Raw genomic sequence first — 17,961 nt, 5'->3', positions numbered from 1 at the left:
ATTGCCCTCTACCTCGAGCACGCCTGTTTTTTCCCCTTTGGAACTTGTCAGTGTCTGGAAAGGACCAATTCTTCGAAGGCCAATTCCTGCTGAACCTTGGTGGCTGAACCTAGAGGAAATCTTTGACTGTTTGTACTGATTTAACCTTTTCCTCAATTGATTTCAACACATCCTGAGCATTAACACCAAATAGCTTTTGTTTTTCCAGAGGTGCATCTAGAAGCTTTACTTTAACATGATCTGGCAATGCCTGTTCTTTCAACCAAGCATGTCTACGTATGACGGCCCCTGTCATAGCTGCCCTACATGAAGCTTCCAATGCATCATAACCACACTGAAGAAAATGATTGCTAACCCGCTGAGTATTATGAATCAAATCCTGCAAGACCTTTCTATCTAAAGGCTCAGGAGAGGCTAACTTTTTCTGCAAATCATCCATCAAGAAATCCTGATACTGAAACATATGAAAAAGATAGTTAAGTGCCCTCATGGCAAGGGTGGTTGAGGTATAAACATTTTGCCCCACCTCTCCAGGGACCTAGATTCCCTGTCTGCGGGAAAAGGATTTTTGGCTGTGGAGGTGGCCACTCCTTTGGACCCCTGGGAAATAGTTTCTAGGTCAACAGACGGCATTTTATAATTGCAACGCTTCCCAAACACTAACCTGGCACAGTCTAACCTCCTCTTAATAGTGCGTTTGTTAAACCTAGCACAAGAGCGGCAACCAACAACGTCGTGCTCAGGCCCTAAACAAGGTATACACAAGGTATGATAATCCCTATGAGGTATCTGTTTCCCACAAGAAATACAGTTATTCACTTTTTCTGACATCCGGTAAAATACTGAGGCAAGAAAAAAACAAAATGTTCCCCAACGGGGTACCTAGCCAACTCTGTTTCGGTCTGAAACTCCGGTTTCGGAAATATTTCAGAACGCCAACCTGCACTCGCAAAACTGCTTCTGCATCGGACCATGCGGCAAAAAAGACTGAGGATATGACGTCGGTCATGCGCATTAGTACCCTGACGTACTGACGTCAGTCTAATGCGCCCTGACCGACGTCAGCCTTATACTCTGGTATTCGGGCCGACTGGACGCGGACTATACCCAATAGTCAGGACTGCAGCAATGGAAGACGAAGAACATCCCTGTAATATCTGTCTGGCTTGACAGGAGCAGGAGGGAGAGAATCAGGAGAAGCACTGGAGTCTGAGTACACATCATCCAATACATCTAACACTGGGGGTATAGCTAAAGGCCTGTGCTGGGGTAACTTAAGGAAAGTACGAAGCCTTTTCCTGGAGTCTGAGAAGTCCTGGCCCTGCCACTGAAAGTGCTCTCTCATGGAGTGGAGAATTTCCCCCGAAAGAAATATCCTCAGGAGGAGAGGCAGAGGGAATAGATTCATCAGCATCCGAATCCTCGTAGGCCTGGAAGGATTCTTCCTGGGAATCTGAATGGCCTGAGTCACCAGAGGCTTCATCTGAGGAAAAGGTATCCGTCTGCTCAACCCTAGGCCTTTTGTCTGCAGGCAGCTGAGAACCTCTGTCTGGATGAGCCTGAGAGCCTCTGATTAAAGAAATTAGATCTGCAGCTAAAGTCATGATCTGTTTATCTGAAGTAGGCCCTTGGGAAAAAGATTTAGGAGGGTGAGACTTAGCCTGGCTGGCAGCCTTAGCACGTGTGTAGGCCTTGATGGACAGACACCAGAGGCCTAGCTGCCCCACGTGCAGGAGTAACTTTGTCCACCGGTATGTTGTCAGGCAAATCTTGGGCTTCGGTTTCAGGAGGAACATCAATAACCGGCACCGAAGAAGCCTCCGGGACCGAAGTGTGCGGTAAAGCGGTGTCGCCGGTCTGGAGCGGTTGAATTACTGCATCCGAAGAGACCGATGTACTCGCGGTAGGTTTAGGCGTGGTGTCTGTGGAAGTCGCAGGCAGAGAATGTCAGTCCCGGTCCTTCCGTTTTTTGGAAATATGTGATGTCGGTTGTTCCGACGCCATGATATAAGAGTAATTTTCCCCAAGAGAGTCTTCAGCAAATTCTGCCCGGCGCCTGAGTGCACGCTTATTGAAGCAAGCACAGGCAGCACAGGCCGAGACGTCGTGGTCTGGGCCAAGGCAGGGAAGGCAGTAAGAATGGAAGTCCTTATGAGGTATTTGTTTACCACAAGACAAACAGTTATTAACTTTTGCAGTTTTATCTGACATCGGCTGAGGCAAGAAAAGGTTCCCCAACGGGGTACTTAACTTTTTGATGACCTCGGTAACTGAAAACACAGGAGCTGGCCGACCGGCACTTGCGAACTGCTTCTGCTTCGGGCACCACGCGGCAAGAAAGACTGAAGATGGTGTCGGCTGATGCTTTTATACCCCAGCCGCTCTGACATTGGGGAAGAGGTGACATCAGCCGACGCTGGACCCAGACTTTGGAATCCGGCCAACTGAAGGGCTGCCTGAGGCAGAACAACCCATATGTAAGGACTGCAGTTGCATTCTTGAAGGACATCAGATGCAGGACCCAAAACTTTGTTAATCAGGCCGACTGAAAGCTACCTGCAAGCAGATAACCCAAATGTATTGGCTGCAACAGTGAAACTAAGAACATCGAAATGAAGTCATGGTACCAGCCAACTTTCATTATACCCAAGTGCAGTGATGCTGGACAAGGTGTCTGCTAGCTCCTGGAGAATACATTTTCTCTGGTAGTTGGGCCAGCCAAGGGCTTCCATGTTGGGAAATCCCACAAGTTAGGACTGCAACAGTGAAATTACAATTATGTACACTAGTGAACATTTAGTTATCTAAACTATTAAAATTTCTTTACGAGTTCTCTTGCAGAAGAGAACCAAGTAGAGATCAGTGCAAAATTTTAGAAAAGTAATTCACTTTTAGTTCATTGATTGAAATTAACAAGTGCAAAGATGACAGAAGAAAATTGAGAAGTGTTAAAGGATTAGTTAAGCTTGAGAAAATCTACTTCAAAATTATTTAACAGTATGAAAATAAGAGTGATTGTTGTATAGGAGACAAAGGAAGCAAGTTCAGTGTAGGAGATAGTACAGGGATAATGCAACAAGATAAGGGGGTGCACACATTTCATTTCACTTCCTTAATCTGGCTGAATTAGTGTTTTCAGAAAACTTAAGAAATACTGAAGCCTCATCTAATCTTTCCATAGTTATACATGTACATGTGTTGCAACAGTTAATAGTTGCCCTTTAAGAGGACAGTAACCTGACTGCAGTATTAGTGAGAAAAAAAAAAAAAAAAAAAAGGCCATCTTACATACAGCCTGGTCTACAAGAGCAGCATCCTAGTCTAATATTGCACTTTGGCTTAAGTTTTGAGGCAGTCTACTGTAAATTTATAACCAACACCCAAAAATTGGGTACTGATTCAACATTTACAGAATGTGAAACCGGCTTGCAAAATCTGAGCACGGATTCAACATTGATGGAACGTCAAAGCAGTGCCTGCTCACAATACCAGAGCTTACAGTTCAGCAAAATTGAAGCTTGAAAATTTCACCATCTACTTTGAGTACTTCATTTATTACAACTGTTAGATGGTGTACATTAGAAAGTTGCAGACTTACTTGCTTGCTCAGTGCAAAACGAATATCTTTTATCCTGTTCATAATTGTCTGTAGTGCTACACCAAAGGTTCCCATCCTGCCGTCCAGCTTTTGTACAGGAATAGTAGGTTTTCCCTCGATAAGTGAAAGGAAATACACAAGGCTGACCATCGGAGTTGCCACCATATGTTTGGGAAGAAGCTATAAAAACACAAATCTAAAAATCACCAAAAACGAACTGCACAAGTCAAGGATGACATTAGCCCAAATTTCAGGTGCAAACCAAGGATGCCTTACTATCAAGTAAAAATCTGCAATACAGTCAGGCCACTAAAACAAGATAAGCCAAAAGCAGCTAGATAAAAGCTTTCCACACAGTTAACAGCTATGGCAGAGGCAGTCTTCTAACTAGCACACCCCAAGTACACAATTTTGTGGAAGATGGGAATATCAGCAGAAAGCACTTTCAATGCAATGACAGACTAAGTGGGGAGACTGTTCCTGAAATAAAAACAAAGTACAGTTGTGTACACTTACCATAAATGTAGATGTTAGAGTGTATTCACTGTTGCAGTCATTACATTTGGGTAATCCTGCTAGCAGGTTGCCCTCAGTCAGCCTGAATTACAAAGTCTTGGGTCCTGCGTCTGCTGTAGTCGCCCCTTCCCTGACATCAAGTTGTCAGGGGTATAAAAGAAACAGCAGACGCCTTTTTCTTCAGTTTTTCTTGCCCTAGATGTCAGGTGCCCCCTAAAAGGGTAGCCACAATTTATATCTATATATAAAATTACATACAGCAATATAAACTTTACCTTCATTCACAAGCAAATACACCACATAGGTTCCATCAGAAGAAAAGGGGGGGAATGGCAGGTGGGTAACCTGGACTGCAACAGTGAATACACTAACATCTACATTTGTTAAGTTTACAAAACTGTACTACGTTCTTAGTGCTTTCACTGTTGCAGTCATTACATTTGGGTAGATTCCCAAAGCTATGGTTGGGAGGCTGGAGCTAAACAGCATTAGGAGTGGCTAGGAGACCCTGCAGAACTGCAGTGGCAAAGCCTGCCCTGGATTTAGAGTAGAGTGGCAGACGATCGTGCTTTGTAAAGGTGTGCACTGAACTCCAAGTAGTCTTGCAGAAGTTATTGCTAAGAGCAGAGCTGTTTTCAGAGAAAAACTTTACATCAGCAGTAGCAGCTGGCTCAAAAGGAGGTAAGGTGAGTTTTTCCAAGACATAGTTGAAGTTCCATGCAGGCATTGGTGATCTCCTTGGATGCCTTACATTTTTGGCTCCTCTGCGGTACTGTTTTAATAAGGGATGAGAAAAGATTGGTGTCTCCGCATTGTAATGAGCCAAAATGGCAGAGGCATGAATTTTAATAGATAAGATGGGCCTTTGTCCAGCATCTCAGTTAAGTATTGTAAAATCTGAGAAATATTTGGCACAGCTGTATCTGTTCCTTGTGCCTGGTTCCAAACACAGAATCTCTTCATTTTCCAGCATAAGATTTTCTAGTACTAGGCCTTCTGGCTTCCAAAATGACATCAATCATAGCTTTGCTGAGAGGTGTGTTTTGTATGACTACATTATCCGCCATGCTGCCAGGTTTAAAGTCCTGAGCTGGCCGTGCAGGATCAGATTGTTTTGCTGGGACAGTAGATGCGGTATTTGAGGTAAGGTCCAAGCTGGGCATTGAGACCAGCTCCTTAATATTGGGTACCAGTGCTGGCAGGGCCAGTCTGGTGCAATCAGTATCTTTGGCTTCTCCTGTCTGACCTTTAGGAGTACCTTGGGGAGGAGAGGCAGAGGGGGGAAAGGCATATACGGATAGGTTTTTACAGCTGAAGGATAGGGTGTCCACTTTCCATGCTTGTCCGTGATAAATCCTTGTGCAGAATCTCTTTAGTTGGTAGTTGTGAGGGGAGGCAAATAGACGTCTGGGCATCCCCATTTCCTTACGCTGAAGACTTGTGGATCCAGCTGCCACTCGTGGAGATCCACGAGGTTTCTGCTTAGTCTGCCACAGTAGTTTTCCTTCCCGGCAGGAATTGTGCCTGCAGATGTACTTGGTAAGTCAATGCTGTGTCCCACAAAGTCATGGCTAGTCTGCAAAGGGGGTAAGAATGTGTGCCCCCCTGCTTGCTTATATACCACATGACCGTGGTGTTGTCTGTCAGTAGTCGTCCTGGATGAAGTAGGTGCTTGAAGGCTGTCAGGGCATTTTGAACAGCTAGCATCTCTTTTTGATGGATATGTAGATGCATTTGGTTTGAGGTCCTTGTTTCCTGAATGCATCTTCCTGCCATGTGGGACCCCCAGGCATAATCTCATGCATCCGTTGTTGGAGTCTGCCTGGTTGGGGGGTAATGTGTATGGATGTCCCTTGTTTTGGTGACAAGCCTTTGCCCACCATCGAAACTCCTGTTGCAGGCAGGGAATGAGTAATTATAGTTTCCAAGCTGTGGTAATGTTGAGTCCAAACACTTTTTAGGTACCAATGAAGTTTCCTCATATGCAGTCTTGCATATGGAATTAGTAAGACACAGGATGCCATGAAGCCAAATGCCTGCAGAATTTTTCTTGCAGATAACTGGGCCTTTGTTGCTAACATTTTGAAATAGCTAGTCAGTTGTCTGTCTGGCATGAGATGAGCCATCTGAGCAGTTGTATTTAAGCTTTCACCCAGGAATATTATCTCTTGAGAGGGTACTAGATTTGATTTATTTTTGTTAACTGTGTATCCTAGGCATGTTAGAAGTTTTTGCAAAGTCAACATTTTGAATTTTGGTATATCCAGATACATCAGAATCGATGGGTCCAGTATTAGCCTCCAGGCCTTGTCCTTTCTGGGTACCAAGAACAGTCTTGAGTAAAATCCTTGTCCCTGCTCTTGCTCTGGTACTTGTTGAATGGCCCCCATGTCCATGAGGGATGAGACTTGTTTCTGCGCCTCTGCCCATTGATTTTTTTTGGCAGATCTGGCCAGCCGTTTGCCTTTGGCAGGGTATGGAAATGGAACTTGTAGCCTTGTGACATGATATTTAGAACCCACTTGTACTGGGTTATAATGTGCCATTTTTGAGAAATAAGTGCTAATTTTCCCCCTAAGGGTGCTGCCTGGAAATAAGTGCTTAGTGCAGGCAGGGGGTAAGTCATTGGGACCGTTTCCTGTAAGGTGGTGATTTGTCTTCTCCACTTTTGGAGGTAGAAGCACCCCATTGCTTTGACCTGTATGAAACTTGTGCCTGGAATCTGCCTCTAGGGCGTCTCGTTCTACCCCTTTGAGATCCGACAGGAAAGGACCAATTCTTTGTTGGACAGCGTCTACTAAACCTATAAGAAATGTTTGACCTTTTGCATAGATTTAGCCTTGTCCTCCATTTTCTTTAACACCTCTTCTGCCTTAACACCAAAGTATCATGCTGTAAAGGTGCATATAATAATTTAACATAAACAGGCAAATTTTGTTCCTTTAACAAAGCATGCCTTCTAATTACAGAACCTGTAACTGCGGCCCTGCAGGAGGCCTCTAAAGAATCAAAACCACATTGCAAAGTATGCTTTCCAACTTGTTCAGCTGCATGCAATATATCCTGCATTTCCTTGTTTTCTGCACATTCAAAGTTTAACAACATTTTCTGTTTAAGCAATGCCATGACATGTTGCTGATATTTGAGCATATGAAACTGACAGTTTAAGACCCGTATAGCCAAAGTAGCAGATGTGTAAACCTTTTTCCCCCCATCTATCCAGTGCCCTAGAATCACTATCAGAAGGGGTAGGGTTTTTTTTTGCAGCGGAAGCCTCAACTCCCTTGGGTCCCTGAAAAATAGTTTCTGGGTCTGCAGCAGGGTTTTTAAAAAGGAATTTGTGAGAGTCAGGAACCCTGTAATATCTGTCAGGCTTAACAGGAGCTGGAGGTAAGGAGTCCGGGTTAAGACTAGACTCCAAAAAAACATCTACAATGTCTAACACAGGAGGGATGGCTAGTGGCTTGTGCTGAGGTAGCAACAGGAAATCCCAGAGCCTCTTTAGATTCTGAAAAATCTTGGCTCTCCCAGTGGATATGCTCCCTCATGGTATGTAAGGTTCCCCCAAAAGAATAGTCCTCAGGAGAAGTTGAAGGTATGGACTCTTCAGCATCAGAATCCTCACAGGGGGAAAGAATATTCCTGATCAGAAGAGGAATCGGAAGAAATGGAAACCTGATCTGAAGACTCAGTCTCTTGCCTAGGCCTGTTATCAGGAGGGGGTGGGAACCCCTGATCAAGGCAATCAAGTCTTCATTTTGAGCATCTGTTTTTTGGGCATGGAGGGCTGTCCACGTGGCTCAAGTTTCTTCTTTGCCTTTGAAGGTGCTTTAGTCTTTGCCTTTGAAGTCAGTTTAAGTGTACAGATGTTAGGGTCTGAATACACCCTCAGAAGCCGGTGCCTGCTCAGCGGCTCTGAACCCATCTGAAGGATTAGGGTCAGAGGCTCCAATACCTTGAGTTTCCAGCTGCATGGCCGACTCCACGTGGGAGTCTGTAGCGGCCTGCGACTCTAAAGTAGCGGTCATCAAGGGCTGCGAAAACGCCTCAATGAGAACCGGCGACTGGCTTAGAAGCTTAGTCGGTTTTGGGCCTTTGCTGTCTTTCTTGGCTTTTTTTGTGAACTCCAGTAGTCTGATCGCTTTCCGACATTTCTGGATAATTAAACCTGCTTCCAAAGTAGTTTAAAGCAAAATCATACAGACGCTTAAGTGCGTTGGTTAAATCTAGCACAAAACCGACAACCCAGAAAGTTATTATCAGGGCCTAGGCAAGGAATACAGTAAGAATGAAAGTCCTTATGAGGCATTTGCTTCCCACAAGAAATACAATTAACTTTGACATCGGTTCTGGAGCAAGAAAAAAGTTTCCCCAATGGGGTACTTGGCTTTATTAAAGACTTCGGATCTGAAATTCGAACTCAAATCTCAGGAGTTGGCTGACCAGCACTTGCTAACTGCTTCGGGCACCGCACGGCAAGAAAGACTGAAGAAAATGGTGTTGGCTGCTTCTTTTATACCCCTGATGACAGCTAATGCAGGACCCAAGACTATGGAATTCAGGCTGACTGAGGGCAACCTGCCAGCAGGATTACCCAAATGTAATGAATGCAACAGTGAAACATGAACATCTGCCTAGGAGACCTCACACACTAACTACAGGAAACCCTGCACAGTGCTTACTACCATAGAAGTGACAACACTAATCTGTGCTTCTATTCTAAGAGCACCTCAATCACCAAGGAAGGCTGAGAAGGTGCACGCCCAACTGCTATACCAGTAATGAAGGGGTAGAAGGGCACAATGTTTTCAGAGGGGATAGAACTTTAGTATTAAGATCCAAGCTGACAGACTAGTGGTCAAGTGGTCCTGCACAGGAGTAAACTGCAGTAGTCCTTGAATGGCTGTGGCAAAATGCCCTGCTCCAAGACATCAAAATTGTAGTCTCAGGAAATGTGGATAACCAGCAGCTGCTACGAGAACTGGATATTTAACCCCACCCTTCAGGAAGGCAATTTCTGCAGTGGCCCCCGTGAAAAGGCCTTAGTGTCCCAGACCAATTTTGTTATGACAGGAATAAGAGAAAGCACAGTTTTGTACACTTACCATAAATGTAGATGTTAGTGTAGTCATTGCTGCAGTCATTACATTTGTGTTATCTGCCTGCAGGTAGCCCTCAGCCAGCCTGAAAATCAAAGTCTTGGATTCCTGCATCGGATGCTTTTCTTTCATGACGTCAGGTCGTCATGGGTATAGAACATGCAGCTGATGCCATTACATCAGTTTTTCTTGCCCCAGATGTCAGGTGCCCTCATAAATGGGAAGCTATCATATTTTAGGTTACACCAACAAAATGCAAATACACCAGAAAACTGAAATACACTAAACAAGAGGAAAAGTATAGCCAAGAGTTGATAAGGTGCTGGAGACAGGGTAATCAGGACTGCAACAGTGAGTACACTCAAACATCTACATTTATGCAAAGTGTAAACAACTGTACTATGTTCTTCATGGTTCACAGTTGCAGCCATTACATTTGGGTTGATTTCCAAAGCTAAGGAAGGGAGGAGGAAGTTAGACAGCATTAGGACCAGTTATTAAGCCCTGTAAGACTGCAATGGCAAAACCAGCTCTAGATTTAGATAAAATAGGCATGTGGTAATGCTTGGTGAAGGTATGTACACAGCTCCAGGTAGCAGCTTCTAGGATGCCCCTAGTAGGAACACCTCTGAAAGGCTGTAGAGGTAGATGCAGCCCTGGTGGAATGTGATCTTATCCCATGTGTGGTAGGTTTTCCATGGTGCTTATAGCAGAAATGAATGCAATGGGCTATCCATTTAGAAATGCTTTGAAATAGCATTCCCCTCTGCCCCTGCAGCAAAGCCAACTAGCAGCTGTTAAGATTTGGTTAGTCCTGTCCAAATAAATTCTAAGTTGTCTGTGCACTTCTAAAGAGTGCAGTATTCGTTCTCCTTTGTTTTGTGGATTTGGGGAAAAAAGTAGGCAAATGAATGGACTGATTAAGGGCCACACTAGACACCACCTTGGGCATAAAGGAAGGATTGGTCCTGAAGGACACCCTGTCTGCATGGAAGATAAAGGGCTCCACTACCATGAGGGCCTGTAATTCAGGCACTTCTTGCTGAAGTGATGGCTAGAAAGGAGGCTGTTTTTCCAAGAAAGGAAATTCAACTCTGCAGTTGCAGCTGACGCAAAAGGAAGTAGAGTGAGCTTTTCCAGTACAAAGTTGAGGTCCCAGGCTGGAGTAGGGTCTTCCCTGGGTGGTCTTTTTGGCCCCTCTGAGGAATTGCTTTAGCAGGAGGTGAGAGAAGAGGGGTGGTTCAGTATTATAATGTACTGAAATGGCAGAGGCATGAATTTTAATAGACAAGGAAAAGCCCTTGTTGAGCATGCCTTTTAAGTATTGAAAAATGTGGCAAGCTGGGCACTGTTGTGCCCAGCCCCAGAGTCTGGATCCAGGAACAGCATCTTTTCCACTTTTTAGCACAGTATTTTCTAGTACTAGGCCTCTTTGCCTCCAGAATGACGACATCTAGCACCTGCTTACTGAGGGATGCTATTGGAGAGCTCAAGGAATTAGCCAGACTGCAAGGTTCAGGTTTTGAAGCCAAGGGTGCAGAATCTGACCCTCCTGCTGGGACAGCAGGGGAAGGGTCTGAAGCAGGTGCCATGGTTCCAGCAATAATATACTGCGCAAGAAGGGGTACCAGTGCTGGCATGGCCGTTGTGGTGCAATCATTATTGCCCTTGGTTTGTCCTGTTTGATCTTTAGCAGAACCTTCGAGAAGAGAGACAGAGGAGGAAAGGCATAAACAGAGGCTTTCCCAGGTAAAGCACAGGGCATCCACTTTCCAAGCTTGACTGTGGGAAGTCCTTTTGCAGAATGTCCAATTGTTAGTTCTGAGGGGAGGCAAACATGTCTCTCTGGATTCCCCCATTTGTTAATCAAGAAGTTAAATATCTTTGGTTTCAGTTTCCACTCGTGTGGGTCCATAAGATTTCTGCTCAAGTAGTCTGCCAGTGAAGTTAGCTTCCCTGGCAGGAATGGAGTTTGTAGGTGCACTTGGTAGCTCAAGGAGGTGTTCCATAAAGCCATGGCTAGTCTGCAGAGATGGTACAAGTGGGCTCCACCCTGCTTGTTTATGTACTAACATAACCAATAATTGTCCTGGAATAATGTGGCCCTTGAAGGCTGTGAATGAATTCTGTACAGTTAACATTTCTTTTTGGTTGATATGCAGGTGCATCTATCTCTGGTTCCGTTTGGGCTGAATGCACTGCCCTGCCAAGTGAGCCCCCCCCATACATAGTCCGATGCATCTGTTAGGGTGGCAGGGGGTAGAGTGAATGGGAGCCCTCTGCCCACCAAAAGTACTGTCTTACACAAGAAATGATAGGAATCATTGATTCCAAGTCTTACGAATGTTGATACCATAGGCTTTTTAGATACCATTGTGGTTTCCTCATATGCAGTCTTGCATATGGAATTTGTAGAGTGCAAGAGGCCATGAAGCCCAGGGTTTGCAGGATTTTCCTTGAAATAGCTGGGTCTTTCTGGCCAGTAGTTTTAAATAGGTTGTCAAATAAACTTGCTTCTCTGGCGTGAGGTAAGCCATCTGGGAAGTTGTGTTCAATCTTGTTCCCAGGAATACAGTTTGTTGGGAAGTTGTGTTCAAGCTTGCTCCCAGGAATACAGTTTGTTGGCAAGGTACTAGATGAGATTTTTTTTTTGTTTATGGTGTACCCCAGCAAGGTTAGTAGTTTCTTTACAAATGCCAGATGTTTTAGGAGCAGGTCCTGTCTTTCTGCCTTAATCATCCAGGTAAGGGTATACTTGAATATTTCTTTGCCTGCAAAATGCAGTGGCTGCAGCTGGACACTGAACACCCTGGGTGCAGTAGATAAGCCAAAGGTAAGTGCAGAGAACTGATGGTGCATGTAGCCTGCTCTGATGCACAGGTATTTCCTGCAAGATTCACTTACTGGAATGTGCAGGTAAGCTTCCTTTAAGTCTAAGGTTGCTAACCAGGCATCTTTGCCTAGCATAGGAAGCAGCCACTGAAGTTAGCATTTTGAAATTACCAAAAAGGTGTTTTGAATAGAGAGGTCCAGGGTAGGATGCCAGGAGCAGTCTTTTTTGGGTACCAGGAAAACTCTAGTAAAAACTTTGTCCCATTCTTCTGCTGGGATAGGATGACTAGCCATGATACTTAGAGAGAGAACCTGCTGTTGAGCCTCTGCCCACTGATTAGGGGGGGCAAGTCTGGCCAACCGTTTGGGGTTGGCAAGGTGTGGAAGTGGAACCTGTATCCTTGGCAAACTAAAACCCATTTGTCATGGGTAGTTCCCAGTTTTTTGCATGCAGGGCAATCTTTCCCCCCTAAGGGAGCAAGCAGTTGAACAGGGCTTGGAAGGTTAAAGGTCAAGTCAGTGACATTTTTCCATAGGGGGCATCTTACTATTTCCAGCTTTGGAAGTGGGAGCCCCCCACAAATTAAGAGTACCTTGAGACTGTAGCCTAGGTGGTCTGCTGTTCCTGGGTTTGGACGGAAGGCCTGGAAGAGACAGGAAAGTACCAATTCTTAGGTCAATGCCTACTAAATCTGAGAGACTGTACTTGCAGGAAATCTTTAACAGTTTGCATAGATTTAGCTTTAAGGACTTCTTCGGCTTTGTTGACGAACACAGTCTTGGTTTAAGGGAGCATCCAGTAATTTAGCCTGAACATGATCTGGCAAATTCTGCTCCTTTAGCCAAGCATGCCTTCTAAGCACAGACCCAGTGATAACAACCCTGCAAGATGCTTCTATAAGAGTCAAAACCACATTGCAAAGTATGTTTAGCAACTTGTTCAGCAGAATGCATTCAATCCTGTATTTCTTTATTTTCAGCACAATCAGGAATAAACAATTTTCTATTTAAGTAGTCACATAATATGCTACTGGTACTTTAACATATGAAACTGGCAGTTTAAGGCCCTAATAGCCAAAGTAGCAGAAGTGTATACATTCTTATCCCATCTGTCCAGGGCCCTGGAATCTCTATCAGAGGGGGTAGGGTTTTTGGCAGTAGTAGCCTTAATGCCTTTAGGTTCTTGGGAAATTGTCTCTGGGTCCACAGTAGGACTATTGAAAAGGACCTTGTGAGCATCAGGTACTCTAATACCCATCAGGTTTCCTGGGAGCTGGAGGTAGTGTCTGGGCCAGGCTAGACTCCAAGGCAGCATCTACAATGTCCAGGACAGGAGGGATAGCTAAAGGCCTGGGCTGAAGGAAGAGTAAGAATTCCCTACGCCTCTTTTTGGAGTCAGAGTAATCCTGGCTTTCCCAGCAGAAATGCTACCTAAGAGTGTGCAAGGTTTCATCAAAAGAAAAATCTTCTGGAGGGGAAGAGGGAATAGAATACTCTGCATCAGAATTCATAGGTAGAGAAGGGTAAATCCTAGTAATAAGAAATAGAAATTTCAGAATCCTGATCAGAAGAATCAGATGGAAAATCAGTTCTAGGTTTTAGAGGGAGAAGGCTGGCTTCTCCTAATTAGAGAAATTAGGTCTTCAGCTATTCTCATTTGTTTAGGCGTATGGGCCTGACCATGTGGTTTGGATGTCTGTTTTCTAGGCATGGGTCACGTTTTAGGCCTTGAAGATGGTGTAGGTTTGAAATGCAAGTCTGTAGGCCTGAATACAACTTCGGAAGCCAGTGCCTGCTCAGTGGCTCTGGACCCATCCAAAGTAGATACATCCGCAGGTTCCAAGTCGAAGAAGCATCTCGCTTCTCTGACTCTGAATGCATCTCAGTAGAAGTAGTGGTTATCAGGGGCTGCGAAAGCGCCTCACTGAGTACTGGCGAACTGATGACTAGCTTAACGGAAGCATCGTTGGTAGTTTTGGACCCATGCGGTCTCTACCTTTATTTTTTTGGAATGTCAGTAGTCGGATGGCTTACCAAAGCCATTTCTGGACAGTTAAACCAAAAACCAAAATAATTTGCTGCAAAAAAAAAAAAAACTACTAGTCTGGGGGTTGAATAAGGCACAAAACCAACAGTGTGGGATGTCGTGGTCTGGGCCTAAGCAAGGAATGTAGTACAAATTAAAATTTGAGGTATTTGTTTTCCACAGGTAATACAATTGTTAACATTTACGGACATCAGATAAGAGCAAGAATAAGGATCCCCAACAGGTTACTTGGCTTTTTTGAATACTTTGGTTCTGAAACTCTAAAACAAAAATTTCAGGAGTCAGCCGACCGGCACTTCAACTGCTTCTGCTACCAAGACAGACTGAGGTAATGGCGTCAGCTGCATTTTTATAGCCATGACGACCTGACGTCATGGAAGGAGATGCAGCATCCGACGCAGGAATCCAAGACTTTGATATTTAAGGCTGGATGAGGGCTACCTGCAGGCAAGTAACCCAAATGTAATGACTGCAACAGTGAAGCACGAAAAACATTCATTTTTCTAACCAGATAACCCTCTTTCCTTGCCCTTTGTCAATAAAAAAACTAGTTTCTTTTGTCATAACCAAGTAAAACTAATTGCTGGTGGACATCCAGGGAATGTAAAACACACCCCCATACATGGTGTTCCAGGATTTTGAACGAGATGAGTAGTTAAGTCACCATCTTTAGCATGACCACAAGGATAGGTTCACCCTGCATATTTATTCTAATAAAAAATAAAACTCCCATGGAGGCCTGAAATTCTGAAGTCTTCCTAGCAAAGTAACTTCACCCCTAGCAGTTTTCAGTTGGGTATTTGGACAGGCAGAAAAGTCTTGAAGTGGCAAAGTTTCTCCAGAACACAGCAGAGGTCACTGAGTGAATTACTTTTTGGGGGGGGTGCAAGTGAAGGACATCCTTAAGTACAGATCTGTTGAATAGTAATGTTAACGTACTATACCTGTAAATGCTCAAGTAAATCACTGTTGTAATAGAGTACTGAGAATTCAGTATCATGCTGGAATCTCCAAATGGCCCAAATATCAGCTGGCAGATGCTTTCTCTTATGTCAGGAGAAAACAGTAAGGGTTTGGTCAGTGCCATATTCTAGCCTTTCTTGCCAGAGATACTAAGCATAACCTGCCTCACTGACCCTTTTTCTCAGAGAGGTTCATAGGTTTATACCAGGCTAATTACTGCTATGGCCTTTACAAACCTTTCTGTGCAACCCAAACATAACCTACAAATTGGATTTATATAGGGGGTGATTTATTGACTGCCTCTGTCCAGACAGGTGCCAGACCAGGTGGTGAATTTCCACTTACCTAAATTTTGGGGTAAGCTGCAATGGACAGGGAGGAACCATCATGGATTAGAATGGGAATTTTGAGAAATGTCTCCCCACATGTCCTAAGCAAAATGTAGGTCTTTTAATACAGTAGTTTTGATGCCATTAGTTTTGCGGATGTGCAAGAGATTCATAAAGATAGTGCCCACAAATGCCTTTTAACCCAAAGACCATCTCAGGACTGAAATACTGTATGATACAGAGTAAAGAGGCAGGGCTTTGAGGTGATCAGCGTACAACATAGTTTACCCCCTTTATTGTTTTAGGAACCTTTGGGGACATTCCATTTGTTGCATGGGTCTGATACATATCAGTTAGGACATTTTACTCTGACTCGTGTGATGCGGACCAACAGTGGTATGATGGCATCTATGGACATAAATGCCATGCCCTTGCTTAAGTTACACAACATACACTTACTATGTTAGTAAGATGGCCTTCAACCTGTGTCCATCCATGTGAGTTCAACTACTGAATCAACTTTTAGGGGTGTTTTACTGATGCGGTTACCCAGGGTGACAGACTTCCCAAATGGTACTATAATGCATTTCTTGGGGTTGAGTTTTAAACCATTGCATAGGACCAGGCACTGTATCCACCCCTACCCCAAGAACACACTAGGACAGGAAGGGGGTAGGGAGGAAAAGGGTGCTGCAACATTGAAAAACAAACATAAGTTACCAACACAATTTGACTATTTTCTATGAAATCAATATTGCAGTAATGTGCCTTGGGGAGTACACAAAACTTACTGGGATGGTTGGAAAGCAGACCACAGTGTGGAGACCAAGCTCTGCAGTAGGAGAGGCGCAAACCTAGCTTTGGAAATGTTATAAATACTTAAGGATGTGCATAGTCCAAAAGGCTACTTTCAGAACATACTAGACTGTCATTTTCAAAAATGCTGTGGTGGATGCTTTTGCTCTGGCAGAATGCGCTCTTGCGCTACCAGCTATCCATTTGCCATGACATGCACAACAGTAATACAACTATATATTTAAATTTCTCAAAGTCTTTTGGGTTTCTAATATGACAGGAATGGACCCCTTTCCTACGTATGACTAAAGTTCACAAAATTAGCATGGTTTCAATCTTTGATGTTAGCCAACGGTGCTCTTTGCAACAATCACAATTGTGCCCAGTAAGGAGTCCTTCTGCATCTTGCATGGAGTTGCATGAATCAGTCAAAGAATCTACAATCATATTTGGTTAAGACACATGGCTCCTACTAAAGTATCTGGTTATTTTTCTTCCACATTGCTCTCGTTTCTGCCTGAAAATCCTGACATTGTGTCTCTGTACACAAGATACTGTAGTCATTAGGTATAACAATTTCAATGAACAATGCTACATTTGTCTTTTCATGGAACACTATCTGGCTTTCATCTGTCTTTTGAACTGTTTGTAATGGGTGATCCCATGTGATGGACTTCATTTTCTAAGACGCTTTGTGGCTCATTTTTCCAGTATTTCAACTACTTCAGTATTATATTTGCACAATACAGAGTGCAACAGTCTTGCCATTAGCATGTCGCAATCAACTAAGTGTGCAACTGCTTCCTACTCTGTTTTACAAGCCCTACATTTGTCCATTTTTCCCACATGTTCAATGGATTTTGTAAACCAAGATGTACATAGTCCACCGTCTTGGGCTGCAAATACTAACCTTTCATTTTATGGTTTTATTTCAACTTTCCTTAAGTATTCCTGTGTTGAATCCTCATCAATAAGAGGTTGTTCCAGGAGTTTATACTTGCAACTATATTTACGCATTTTCCACATTTCATACCTTCCCATCTAATCCTTCACCTTAGTTTGGCACTGTAAATTAACAGCATTATCTACTTGTTTGATTTCTATTCCTAGAACCAAAACACGGAAGGTGCAAAGTACACTAGTAATCCAACACAAAGCACCTCGAATACCAGCAAAAGTAGGCACACAGTTTATTCAAAAAGCTGAACAGTTCACACAAATATCGTGGATTTGTGTGAACTGTTCAGCTTTTTGAACAAACTGTGTGCCTACTTTTGCTGGTATTCGAGGTGCTTTGTGTTTGATTACTATTCCTGCTTGATGCTGCTATGCTTCTGCTAACTTAAGCAGGCAAGTTCTTATATTTATTCTCATGCTTCAAAACTTTCACTATGTTTGGGTCTTACGAGGTCAGCAGATACGCATCAAGTCCGACTGCAGATCTATACATGTAATCCATTTCAAGGATGCCCATTACCTCCTTCGGAGGAGGGAATATATAATGCTGGGATGCACTTTTTTTTACAAATCTGATGAGCATGAAGTATCCTTGTTTTCCTGTAATCCAACATCTTTTGGGGGCAATCACTCCAAAACTAAGTTAGAACAGGAAAGTACAGTTGTGTACACTTAGCATAAACGTAGATGTCAGTGTATTCACTGTTGCAGTCATTACATTTGGGTAGATTCCAAAAGCTATGGTTAGGATGATGGACTTGTACAGCATAAGGACCAGCTGTAAGACCCTGCAGGACAGCAGTGGCAAAGCCAGCTCTGGATTTA

The 17,961-nt window shown here is 43.8% G+C and overlaps 1 protein-coding gene across 1 annotated transcript in view; it reads right to left on the bottom strand.

The window, feature by feature from the left end:
* The window catches only part of FN1 (fibronectin 1), a gene marked incomplete in the record, with an annotated part of 4,425,379 nt that overhangs the window by 3,818,490 nt on the left and 588,928 nt on the right, over nt 1-17,961 (bottom strand). Inside the window, 1 exon segment of the mRNA XM_044060668.1 lies at nt 3,599-3,778. Coding sequence (XP_043916603.1) covers nt 3,599-3,778 — 180 coding nt within the window.

The sequence above is a fragment of the Protopterus annectens genome, chromosome 2.part0 (genome assembly GCF_019279795.1).
Source record: "Protopterus annectens isolate FY-2018-M chromosome 2.part0, PAN1.0, whole genome shotgun sequence".
NCBI classification, from domain to species: Eukaryota; Metazoa; Chordata; order Ceratodontiformes; family Protopteridae; genus Protopterus; species Protopterus annectens.
Note: the sequence above shows the minus strand (reverse complement) of the source record. Positions and strands in the feature narration are given on the sequence as shown.